Source organism: Peromyscus leucopus, chromosome 2 (genome assembly GCF_004664715.2).
Source record: "Peromyscus leucopus breed LL Stock chromosome 2, UCI_PerLeu_2.1, whole genome shotgun sequence".
Taxonomy (NCBI): Eukaryota; Metazoa; Chordata; class Mammalia; order Rodentia; family Cricetidae; genus Peromyscus; species Peromyscus leucopus.
The window spans coordinates 78465401-78479022 of record NC_051064.1 but is presented as its reverse complement, the minus strand read 5'-3'; the positions used below and the strand labels follow the sequence as shown (position 1 = coordinate 78479022).

Sequence of the window (13622 nt, the reverse complement as noted above, 5' to 3'; positions counted from 1 at the left end):
GAAAACATGCTGATGAAACTAGGTGTGGATATATCTCCAGAAGCCTGGCCATTTCACTGTGGAGAGGGCATGGCATCAGATGGGGAAGCTCAAGGGAGAGAGAACAAACTTTGCTTTCCTTGTACAGCCTCACTGACAGAAGCTACATAGTTTCTGGGCTCAGAGAGACTTTATGGGTGGATGCGGTTGCTCTTGAGAACTCTCAGCATCCCAATGACTCCTGGTTTCATAGCTCTTTTCTAATGAATAAAAGCATGGATGAGTCTGAAGAGGGCCAGGCTGCAACTAATGAACAAGGATGCTTAAAAGGCTTAATATTCATCTGCAGGCTTAGATCTGCATCCCAGCTCCAGCACTTAGCAGGGCTGAGCTTTTGTGGGTTCCATCTCTCGCACTGAGCCTCATATGTGTGCTTGTAATGCTGAGATGGGCTGGCCTGCCTATTTCTTTAACCCAATCTTTGCCTATTTCCCAACTCATTTCTGTGCTTTCCCATTTACCTCCTTTTCTCCCTCCATTCTTCCTTACTCTCCTCTTTTCCATCCCATGCATCTTTTTTCCTGTCTACCTCCCAACTTACCTATCTCCAAACCTACTTCATTATCTGCTTCTCTCTTCACCTCCTTGTCTACCAGCCTTGATAATGTTGCTATGTAAGACATAGTAGTTTGAATGAGAATGGCCCCTTCGTCCCTGTTGCTAGAAGTATTTGAGAAGGATTAGAAGGCATATCACTGGGGGTGGGCTTTGAGGTTTGGAAAGCCCACACCATTCTCAGTTTGCTCTCTGACTTTTGCTTATGTCTGGTTATGGACTCTCATTCTCTGAACTGTAAGCCATAATAAACTCTTCTTTATGCTGTCTTAGTCATGGCATCTTAGTACAACAATAGAAAAGAAACTAAGACACAAGGTCTGACTATGTCAATGTCAGAGCTGCCTGGCAGGCAGGAAGCTCTCAGCACATGGCAACACTTACTAGGAATAGCAACATGAAAAAGCCCAGCCTCCATGTCCCACTGTGCATATACATAGCTGTGGGGGTTTGGATCCTCAGACCTTGGTGTATACAGAGGACATAGTTGTGGATGAGAGCTAGTTGAGTTCCTGTTTGTAGTTTTAGCACTATTCACTCTGGGAATGTAGTAAAAGTGGTAACCTATAAGACCTACTTGTAATTAAAGTGAGAAAGGAAGGGATAGTCACCATGAGCTGGGTCACTTCGAACTGGCTGTACTCAGAAGCTGGTGACTTTAATTCCATATTGCAGAAGTGGAAAATGCTCTCTAGGGTGTTAAGAGTCAGCTTGCCTCCTAGTAAGTCTCCCAAAGTCTTACTGTGAAGAATGATCAGAGTTCAGACCTTCTAGGCTTCTGAGCTGAGGTTGTTGATGCACCCCCAACCAGAGGGTGAGTTCAGTTGTTGCTCAGCCTCAGCAGTATGGGGACATTTGGAGCTAGATCTTTATAGATCACAGGGACACATAGATCATATAGTACATACTATGTACTGTAGGATTTTAGTAATATTCTTAGTTCTGCCTGCAAACTGGTGCCACACTGCCTCATTTCAGTATAGTTGTGGCAACCACAAATGTCTCCAGATATAGCCAAATGCCTTCTATAGGTGCAAAATTCTCTCTAGATGAGATTCCCTATTGTAATTCCTAAGAACCAGAATTTCTGACTCATCAGATGAAGGAGGGAAATGATGTAGACAATTGCTGAGTGTCTACCAAGCTTTCTTATGTAACACCTCACTTAACCCCAAAAGCAGCTCAAAGTAAAGATGTAATTATCTCATTTTATAGCTCAAGCAGCTTAGTTGACTGGCCTGGGGCTATAGAGCTGGTTAGTGATATTGTCTTCTTTTGAACTTTGTATTTCTGCTGCTGGCCATCTCCTTCTGCCATCCTTTTCCAGGAAGAATGCATAGTGCTTGTTTCTCTCAGAGCAATACACCTTTGTTCTGTGACTGCTCACACCTCACAAAGACTCTGGAGTTGGCACAACCTAAGTGATAGACCTGAAGCCTCAGCCTAATGGCAGGTGCTTTACTAAAACTCCTTTGCTTCCTTGGTTAAATGTTTTGGCAGCATGCCACATGCAAGTCTGTGCTGTACTTTGACACTCAGGAAGGATTTCCGTCTGCTAAACAAATTGATCGTTGTGATTATTTGGAATTGGAAGTAGGTACAAGTTTCCTGTAAGCCCTTCCTTTGCATGAAGACTGCTTTACAACAAACTGCCCTTCACACACAAGCAGAGAAGAGTGGACAGAATAGTTTATTTCCTCCTGTGTATGCTAATCTATATGTACGATTTCATGGGTGGAACTGGAGAAGTGAAGTTTGAGTCTTTCACACGTAAGCCCAGCAATAGCTCCTAACCACTCTGGGGAAATCTGATAAAAGCTTATGAGCCTTCTCTCTAGAAAGATCCATATATTTATACATTTTTACAGGTAGTTACAGAGCAGTGATGAGCCCTTTCGGGGAACGGTATGTCAGACATTGGATGAGAGTGATACACTTCTTAGTGTTTAAGAAGGAAACTTTCTTATGTGCTTTGAGAATGCTTGTGTGCTTTCAGCCACTGCAATGCTGGGCATCCTTAAGAAAGTAACCCAAATGTCAAACTTCACAGTAGGCTCAGCCCTCTACAGTGTGGACTGTATCTGCAGTGCAGGTGTCAGCCGGATCTCTGTGTGCCTCTGAGAGCTGGGTGTGAGTCTTTCAGATCATGTGGTACTTGAACATGGATGTAAGTCCAAAGCTTTTTTGTGGATCTGCACCGTCTAGTAGAACAGCCATTAGCTAAGTGGTTACTTAAACTTACACATACTTTCAATTTAGCAACATTAAACATTCAGTTCCTTGGTACATTAAACCCCATTTCAGATGTGGAGTAGGCGCATTAGCTAGTGGCTGCTGTATTAGACAGTATATAGAACTTGCCCATCACCGGAGGAACTTCTGTTGGGAAGAGTTCCTCATGATTACTGCAGCTCTAGGTGGCATGTCCTTTTCATGGCTTCACTGTGTTCTGGGCTTCTTATACTGTGTGAACCCACATGTAAAACTCGACATCCCCTCTTCCAGAAAAATCCATTCATACTGTGCATTTCAAGTTTCGTTGAATTACTGCAATAGAGTTCTATGGGCCCTGAACTGGTCTGTTTCTATCTTACTGTGAATTCATTTTTCCTTAGTTTTTCTTCCCTCTTGACTCTTACCCCTCAGCCTACCCCAGTATGACCTCTTTGAGGGAGCATAACAGAAATCTGATTCCTCTCTCCTGAAGCCTAGGAACTGAGTGCGAGAGCCTCTTGTACACTAAGCCTTCTCAAGGCATTATTCCAAACAATGGACTGTTCTGGAGAGTTAGATCCTGTCCACTTGCTATGTCTGTAGTGGACACTAGTAAGGAATGAGTTACGGTAAATGGAGAACAGTCACCTGATCTAACATTATATGCTCATTAAAACGTTGCCAGAAACTTTCACAAATGTAGGAGAATATTTAAGCAAGGAACACATAGTTCTGCCTTGCATATCCAGTGGCATTTAGACTGTGTGGAAATACTCATGGAGAAAAAGATTCAGGAGAAATAACATATGTTGATCATTTGGAGCATCATAGTAATTTTTATTTTCTCTATACTTTTATATTTACCTTTTTCTGTTATAAATTTACTTTTATAACCAAACAAAAACAAAAACAAACATACAAGTGACAAAAAAACCCCACAGCTTTGCTTGGCTCTGCATCTTAAAGCACAAATTGGCCTGTTTTATAATTTCTGGTGTTTTGTTTTACCTAGTGTCAGCGACCTGCAGGCTGAGCTGAAAGAGGTTCTTGCCTTGAGGAAGCAGCTAGAGCAAGATGTGCTTGCCTATCGGAATCTGCAGAAGGCCTTGCAGGAGCAGCTCAGAGAAATTCAGAGGCGAGAAGGTACATCCTTCTTTCTATGGCTTTCCTCTTGCTTGTTTCATGTGGAGGGTCTTGGTTGAACTAGAAGGAACTCCAGGCCAGGAGATGGAATGGCCACATGGTGCTCTCTGGTGGCTGTGTCTACGTCTGTCTGGCAACACTTCCTAATGAGAGGGCCTGTTAAGTCTAGTTATTCTGTAGAGGGTCTATGGTAGGGTGCATCCTGCCCTCCTATATGCATCATTTGCTACTCCAGATAACTTGAGGGACTGGAAGCCCCATTGTCTGGTAATCAATCCTCATAGAGTGGACTTTTCCTGCCCTAGGTCCACTGAGCAGGACCATATAGATATGGAGCAAGATTGCTGTTTTAGAGTCACATTGGGTAGGCAGCAGGACTAGGGCCCATGGGATAGCACAGTACATCTGGGCCCTTTGCCCTGCTACAAACTGGGCTCCTTATAGTCTGGTTGGTGTCTTGTTCTTGGCATGTGTGGTAAAAACTGGTTGTTGCTGTGGTGGGTGACATTTCTTGAGCCTGTTCTGTGCATAAAGTGTAGGGCTCTAGGCTATTGCCTTTTCACCTCTGCTCCTCACAGTCATCCAGTTAGGCAGAGTTGGTATAGATGAATATGTTGAGCTGGGCATGGGGTCATTGATTTGCATCATTTGACCCAGGATGTGCTGCTTGGAGGTCCAGGGTGTATTAAATAAGATTATATGTATATTAAATCAGATTCTGTTTGTGGGGGTGCCCCACTTAGTAAATGTCCCCTGGCTCTGCTTCTTCCTACACTATTAGAATGTGATATGTGCCATGGGAAGCAGATCCTGACACACAGGTAACTGAGACCCCTTTGTATCCACTCTGGCAGACAGTTTTTGTATTTTGTGTTTGTTCTCTTCCTACAAGAACTCGGGGGCCATTAAAATACATCACTCATTTTCATGTCATTTGAGGTCTATGTTTGGGGTCTCATCTATTTTTGTGTATTCATCCCTAAGCAGAACCACTCTTATTTGAACTGAAATTATCATTTACTTGTGCCATCAAGAGTGGCTTCCAGGTACAGCACTTGATAGGCAAATTATAATTCAGGATTGGCCGCAGTGACAGTCTACAGACCCAAAGAAACCACACATTGAGACATGAGCCTGTAGAGCAGGCAGAATTACTTTTTCTCTGAAGGTCATGCTTTAACCCTGTAAGCTTCAGTTCCCCCACCCAACTCCACTGCAATTGCTCTAGGTGGAAGGCATGAGGATTGGGCTTGGGAGGATCTATTTCTAACAGTGTTTCTTCTCTTCTCCATTGCATTTTATTTTATTTTATTTTATTTTTGTGTGCAGAAGAATCGTTTTCATTTTATAGTGATCAAACATCATATCTAAGTATTTGCCTTGAAGAGCCCAATCAGTTTCAAGTGGAACATTTTTCTCAAGAAGAACTCAAGAAAAAGGTAATGACCTGACCTGTTCCCTTTTCGGGCTTGTTCTTGTCTCTTTAGTTCCTGACTCCAGAGGTGTGTTCTTCTCAAGGTCCTTTCCTCTCTTGCCTGTACTCTTTTCTGCATTGCTTCATGGCTCCTCATGTGCATGGTTTTGGCAGGTGCCCCTCAGGGTAGATTCTTGTGTCCAGGCTGGAGACTTTAGCTCAGGCTCTCTCTCCAGAGAAGGTGCTTGGCCAGTCCCTGCCCCCCCCCCCATGAGCAAACTACTTTTCCTTGGTTCATTCACTTCATTGTACCTAATCTTGATTGATATCCCTCCCATACTGATTGGTGACTATTTGGTTACTTTGTGTCTAGATGTCTGGAGTATGATCTCCTTCATTGTAGCCTTTGTGTTATGTTTATTTCTGATGTCCCAGGACCTGACCCATCTAGTAGGAACTGATAGATTTGAATGAAAATAGTTTGAAGTAGGATCATTGCATCTTTTTTAAATGCAAGATTTTCAGTCTGTGATATGCTTAGATTGACACAAAGTTTCAAAGGACCATTGTTAAAAATAGGTGTTTTGAATTTATGTGTGTGTGGGTGTATATGGGGGTGTGCATGTACATGCACAAGGAGGCCAAAGATTGGTATTGGGTATCTTCCTCTATCATTCTCCACCTTATTTTTTTAAACAGTATCTTTTGCTGAGCTTGGAGCTCATACATTTAAGTAGACAGGCTGGACAGCTAGATCTAAGAATTTACCTGTCTCCTCTCTTCCCCATAGTCCTGTGTTTAGCAATGTGCTTCAGTGTGCCTGGCTTTACATGGGTGCTGGGTATCAGAATTCAGGTCGTCATGCTTGTGTGGCAGGCACTTAATTGACTGGCTGTCTTTCCAACCCATGGGATCCAGTTTTTATATCTTTTTTGTGTCTTGCACATCTATATGCATAGACAAGGTAGATTTTTTTTTTATTTTTATTTTCTTTGAAGGGTAAGAACCTTTTGAAAAATTATCAGACACTGGCATTTGGAGCTCATGGGAAACAAAGTGAGTCTGCTCAGTTGCCTGTGTGCTTGGCCTAGCAAGAGCTGGGCCTGGAGTTGGAGTGCTGGGCTGAGCCTGGGTACCCTGTGCTGTGTTCTGTGGAGTCTGCTGCTCTGTCCCCTGTTGGTGTTTGACTCTTGCTCTGTCTTACGCAGTTTTTCAGAAGCTCTAGGTGTGGCAGCCCAGAACAGTGACCTTCTTTGTATCCCTGGTTCCTCATTATAAAACAGCCTCTCTAATTCCTTAGGGGTTTGCTGGCAATGGTTGACAAAAGCTCACAGGGGTTATTGCTTTATTAAGGACCACTTATATGACTGGCACTGCTAACTGGGTATATATAGAGAGAAGGAGGTCTCTGCCAGCAAGGAAGCTCTGACATAGTTGGAGAAACTTCAGCTCTGGGGCATCTTTCCTCCAGAATGTTCAGACACAAGAAAGAATAATGTTAGCTGCCATTGACCAAGTGCCTTTAGTGTGTTGTGGCTGTGCTCATGGTGAGTTCTCATTCTATAGAACTGTGCTATTCTAACATCATCTGTAGACACATGTAGCTGAAGTTTTCCTGTGTCCCATCTGGTCTGCAGGCTCTCAGACCTAAGTAAACACACAGAGGTTTATATATTAATTAAAACTGTTTGGCCATTAGCTCATGCTAACCACTGACTAGCTCTTACATTTAAACTCAACTCATTTCTGTTAATCTATATATTGCCACATGTTCTGTGACTTTAACTGTGTGCCATTACACGGTGCTGCCTGGACAGTGGGCTGGCATCTCCTGACTTAGCCTTCCCTTCCCAAGAATTCTCCTTGTCTGTTTATCCCGCCTATACTTCCTGCCTGGCTACTGGCCAATCAGTGTTTTATTAAACCAGTGTACAAAAGCATTATCCCACAGCAGACATAGAAGCTGAGGCTAGCTCAGGTAGCCTGCCTACAAGTCATACTCCTCTGCCTTGAAATGAGACCTCTATCTCTGTTTACGTCCAGGTCAGTGACCTCATACAGCTTGTGAAGGACCTCCACACGGACAACCAGCACCTGAAGAAAACCATTTTTGATCTCTCTTCCATGTGTTTCCAGGGAAACGACAGACTTGAGTCAACAAAACAAACAGAGGTAAGAAGAAATGTTCTTGTTGTCCTGTGATAATTGCAGAAACAACCCCCATACCCCATTTCCCACCCCTTCCCCCAATTTTTAAGACTATCTGTATGAGGGAGTTCTTTGAAATTCTCTTTGCTAGAGTGGAGTCTTGAGGGTCCCATTAGTCATTGGGTCTGTCCCAGGCTTCCTTCAACTCGGATCATGTCTTATCAAATATGTCTGATATCCTGTGGTGCTGTTACTATGGCCTAGCTCTGGCTGTTTGCTGCAGATTCCATATCTGGGATGAGTGGTGTGGTCTCAGAGTTGTTTGGAGAGTGGCCATGGCTCCAGAGAGCATGGATAGGGTGGGTGCAGCCTTAGAATATCCATAGCTTAAAGGAAGATGTCTGCACACCCCACGTGGCCTCTCATCCTGGTCACTTCTAGGTGTCATTGCTGACATTTGTCTCTTTTACTGTGTTTGTAACCAAGATCCTGAAACTGTGTTGGGGAGGGAAACATTGCCTTCCTGTAGCCTTGGCTAACCCATTTCTCCTATGAAAGAACCTGGCTCCATATGTACATTAGCATCATTCTAAAGACAGGGCTGTTTTGACCATGAGTGCAGAGGGTCTTTCTGTACCAGAATCCCTCAAGATCAAAACTGGGCTTTTCCTGGGTGGACTTGTCTTATCTCAGCCTGGAGCACCAGGTACATACAGGCCTCACATCTGTGGCCACACTATTTCTTCGGAGAGGTTTATGGGCTGTCTCTTCCCTACTTCCCAGTGGGCATTGCTCAGAGGCACTATATTTACGCTGTGCTTTGGCCGTCTGCTTTCTTTGAGACAGGGATTATTATTGATCTTGGCCTCCAGGGCTCCAGATAATTTTGAAAACCAAGAGCAACGGCAAGCCACTTACAGGAGAAACAAGTCTCCCGGCTTACTTCCTCTGAGGCCTTGTTTTTAATAAGCAGCTCCTTCTTCACTAGCTCCATTTGAGCTGTAAATGCCGAGTTTTGTTTGTTCATTTGCCCTTTGAAAAAAATCTGTTAAATGTCCCATTATGTCCTTTGGAGAACAGAGGCCTTTTCTTCTGCCCACTCTAAGATCTTAATACCAGCCAATTCCGATTTGAGTCATTCGTCAGATTGCACGTCAATTTGATGTCCCCTCGAAAAGCCTTTTCCTTTATCACACAGTTCCCTTGGCTTTCCCCAGAATGGGGTGGAAAGATCTGCATGGAAAGATGACTACAATTTAAAATGGAGGGAGGAAAGGGAGATGGTGTAGGGGAGATGGCAAAGAGAGGAGCCTGCTGTTCTCTGGGAGGGTGTGTGAATCTCTGTCTTAGTTAGGGTTTTTATTGCTATGAAGAGAAACCATGACCACGACAACTCTTACAAGAAAACATTTAATTGGGGTGGCTCTCTTACAATTTCAGGGGTTCAGTCCTTTAGCTTCATGATGGGGAACATGGTGGCGTGCAGGCAGGCGTGGTGCTGGGTTTTTAGCTGAGAGTCCTACATCTTGCAGGCAACAGGAAGTTGACTGACACACTGGGTGATATCCTGAGCATAGGAAACCTCAAAGCCCACCCCCACAGTGACACACTTCGTCCAACTCCAAAAAAGCCACACTTCCTAATAGTGCCACTCTCTATGAGATTATGGGGGCCAGTTACATTCAAACTACCATAGTCTTCTTCCACAATAAACAAGGCAGAAACAGCTGGAAATGTCTATATTTTCCATGGCTATCTCTGAGCAGTAGGGCTTACAGACTGGGGGCAGAGCATCATTTCTCTTCTCTTGGAGGCTATAAATTAGAAAATAGAGAGGAGAGATTTTAGAATATGAAGAAATACCCGTTAATCCTGTTGCTTTAAAACAGCATAATTGACATTTCATAACTGTATCTTCTGATTGTGCCACTTATGTTGAAATGCAGTTTTCTTTGTTTTTTATTTTTCTTTATTAAGAAAATTTCTACTCGCTCTACCTACCACCCACAGATCCTACCTCCTCCCTCCTCCACTCCCCAGCCCTCTCTCCCAAGCCACCCGCATCCCCACATCCCCCAAATCGAGGTCTCCCATGGGGAGTTCAGCAGAGCCAGGCACACTGAGCCTAGGCAGGTCCAAGCCCCTTTCCACTGCACCAAGGCTGTACAAGGAGTCACACCACAGGCACCAAATGCAGTTTTCTTATTGTCATTAAGTCATAGCATCATTTTCCATCTAACTGAGAAACTGAAGACAGTTTAATGGCCTAACTCTTATTGGACACATGAATGGCTTCAAGTCATTTTTGCAAATGTCTATACACATTTTTTTTTCCTGTTTTTTTGTTTGGCTTTTTTTTTTTTTTTTTTTTTTTTTTTTTATCTCTAGGATTTGTTTTCAGGTACCTTCCCCTAACAACTTTTAATTTGATAAAGATAGGAGTAGTTTAGAGGCCTGATAGAGTTTTTCATGGTTCTTTCCAAAATGACTGCCTTTAATCAGGACCATTGCAGGAGGACCTGAGGATGCATACTTCCCATATGTGGGTAGTTTATGTAGAAGCCATCCATGTGACCAACAGCTATCCTGTTGTCTTTAATGAGCTTAATTATAAAAGTCTCTACTGAGGTGCCCCTGCTTTCTTGTATGTGTTTGCCAGTTATTACGTGATGTGAGAGGAGTCACCATCATATGGGGTCATTTCAGCAGGACACAGTTAGGGTAGGAATGTTGAAACTCATGACATGCAGCGTGTGGAACTGACATCTCTAGATGGAGACATCTAGAGAGAGGATGCTGGCAAGATGCAGTACTCACGGGGTTAGTGGTTACCGTGCTTTACTTGTATTGTTCTTTGTCATATACGTGGTTAGAAACTTGAGGATTGGGGGACATGGAGATAGATAAAAGAGCTTAATTTAATTGAGTTCAGTTATTAGTAGGGCTGTCACATTGATCAAGAAATGGACCTTGTAAGACTCTCAAGCAATGTCTTATAAATTTTTCCACTTGGCAGCCCCTTTTCCCCTGAAGACTTTCTACACAGTCTCAGCCACCTAGCTATACATAGCTCATAGTTTTCTAGTAATAAATCATAAAGAAATGGGTTTTAAAGCAAATCTTTGGTGTCCATATAGTTTTACCATTTATTAAAGACAGAAGCAAATTTATATGCTAATGAGTTGGATGTGCTTGTTTATTTTTATTTAAAGACTTAAACTTGGCTGAATATTTATAATGCAGAATGTATAGCATCTTCAACATTTCCCAGAGTTGATTGACATTTTGATTTTATGATATTAATTCTATGAACGTTGCTTCATATAAATATGGAGTAGGAAAATGCAGAAGTATGTTTGGAGACCATTTTAGAAACTGTTAGACAGGGCTGGAGAGATGGCTTAGCAGCCAAGGGTGCTTGCTGCTCTATCATGAGGACTAGAATTGGGATCCTAGTACCTCTGTAACAAGCTGAGCATCCTTAAACTACTTACAACACTGCTGGCCTCTGCATGCACACAGGTGCATATACACACGTACAAATACATTTATTTATACAGACAGACACACTGATAAATGAGCACAATAAAATGAAATTTAAAAAATATTGGCAATTCTGAGTTAATTGCAAGCCAAACTTCATTTAAGAATTTTTATCTTTTTTTAAGGAGACTTTGCCTCCAACTCAAATAACACTTTTTCACATCAGACATTACACAATGTAACACACAGGTGAACCAATCTGATGCTTACACTTTGAGGAATGATAATAAGAAAATATTAAGTATTTTATGCAATTCATGTGTCTATAAGAGCAGTAAAGTATATGTATAGGAATTGCTTGCATCCAATAGTCTCAAATCGAACCATGGTATTTCAGGCACTGTTAGTTGGTATTGCATAGTGTGATGGCATTCACACTGCAAGGAGCACATGTTGGGTGTTCAGAATGAAAGCTGTGTTGAAGTTGTGTGATGCAATATAGGCAGTTGCTACCAGAAACCCATTTGAGTTTGAAGTAACTTTGGTTGTCATGTGTTCAGCAACCTTTGAATGTTGCCAATGTTGTTATGACCCTCACATTCTGCTATGTGACCCTATAGGGCACCACACAAACCAGGCGGTGTGATGAGCAACTGCAGTGCCAGCACTGGGGAAGTGGAGCCGGGAGGACCAGAAGTTCACAGTCAGCTTCAGTTACATGGCTTGGGCCACATTACACCCTGGCTCAGAACAAAAAACAAACAACAGTAACAAAATTAAAGTGTACCCAGTTTTCCCGTATAAATATATCCATTACATGTAAATAACATTAATATAACATTTAGGTCATTACATCAGACTTCAAGCCATTTATTATCTGTAATTCTTAAAAACAAAAACACAGTTTTCCTTTCTAAGTTTATTTTTTACTATTGTGTTTAGAAAAAAAGGAAGTAACAATATAATTGAGCCATCTTAAAAATAATTATAGGCATTAATGGAGTACTGTGTATTGTTTGGATAAATGTATATATACTATGTAATGTTTAAGCTAAGGCAAATATATTTAGCTCATCAAGCATTTTGTCATTTCTTTAAGGTAAAATTGTTTCTTCTAGTTTCATGACGTGCATGTTATTTTATCTGTAGGCATCTACTGTGTAGCAGCTCACATGTTGCTCCCATCTGACTACCTCTCCCAAGCCCTCCTAGTCTCCTCTCTTCACCCTCACCAGCCTCCAGTAACACTGATCTCTACATTTCAAAAGACTGACTTGTTTAGATTCCACTTGAGTGAGATCATGTGGTACTTACTAGTTACCTAGATTCTCTTAACACTTCTTACCTGTTTATCATCCTTCTGTCTCTTCAGAAAGAACCTGAAAGCCTACATTTGCTATGTTCCACAAGGTTATGTGTCTATAAATCAAACCTTTTTTCAAGATCCCCCATGTCCCTTGTGTCCCTACCTCACCTATTCCCCTGCTTTGTCTACAGTGTTTTAATTTTCTGTTAGACTTTCACATAATTAGAATCATAGTCAACTCTTCACTCAGGATAATCTTTTTGAAATTCACTCATGTTGTTATATGAGCTAATAGTTTTCTATGTAGCATTGTTAGAATGTATTAGTGTTTGTTCATTATGCTGTTAGTAGACTCATGGACAAAAGGTAATAGGAACACTCATGTACCAGTCTCTTGGGACATTTTTTTTTTCTTAGTGAGCACCTAGGAATAAGTTTAATATTTTTATGCTTCTACAAACAAGTTTAGTACCCTTGTTTGGTCCTTATTTCCTAAGAATATCTACAGGGCATAGGAGTACACACCTAATCCCAATATTCAGGTGGCAAAGGCAGGCAGACCACACAAATTCCAGGCCAACCTGGTCTATGTACTAAGTCAGGCCAGATAGGATATATAGCAAAACTTAATGCCTTGTCTCTATTGCCAAGGATTCAAGAAAAATTAAGAAGGCAATAGAGAAAGCTGCTTCAATAGTTTTGTAAACTTTATTTCTTAGCAAGTTTGTTCACATCAGCCTGTTTCATGCTTTGTAGCATTGTAGATGTGGTTTGTATTCAGCAGATCTATTTGATTTCATAGTTCAAAGGTAGTAGGCGAGAGTGTCCTGGCCTTGAGAACTTTCTATAAAGTGACAGTCCAGATCAATTTGTTTTGTTTTGCGTTTCTTCTGAAGAACGAGGTTCTTCCTCTAAGAGGAAGATGAGGGTTTTAGCTAGGCCAGGAGAGTTACGATTGCAATTGACTAATTGTAGGAACTCATAAGGTAAGACTCTTGGGATGTAGCCACAGGTATCCCATACACACAGTTGCCTGACAAGTGACCCTGAGCTAAGTGATACATCAGCAACATGAGATTCCATGTGGGTTTTAGAATAGGTTTGATTGACACCCTTACTGGGCATGGCCACCTTGGTGTATGTGGAAAGTGCCTCTTAGTTTCTACTAGGTTAATTCATAGGTCTTTTTTTTTTTAAAAAAAACTTTTTATTGATTCTTTGAATTTTATATCATGCACCCCAACCCCACTCGTCTCCCTGTTCCTTCATATCCACATTCTGGCCTTGCAACCCCCCCCACACACACACACTAAGAAATGA

At 42.0% G+C, this 13622-nt stretch overlaps 1 protein-coding gene across 1 annotated transcript in view; it reads left to right on the top strand.

The window, feature by feature from the left end:
- The window catches only part of Cdk5rap2 (CDK5 regulatory subunit associated protein 2), a 186428-nt gene that overhangs the window by 101242 nt on the left and 71564 nt on the right, over positions 1–13622 (top strand). Inside the window, 3 exon segments of the mRNA XM_028885700.2 lie at positions 3821–3951; positions 5281–5390; positions 7409–7537. Of these exon segments, the coding sequence (XP_028741533.1) occupies positions 3821–3951; positions 5281–5390; positions 7409–7537 (370 nt within the window).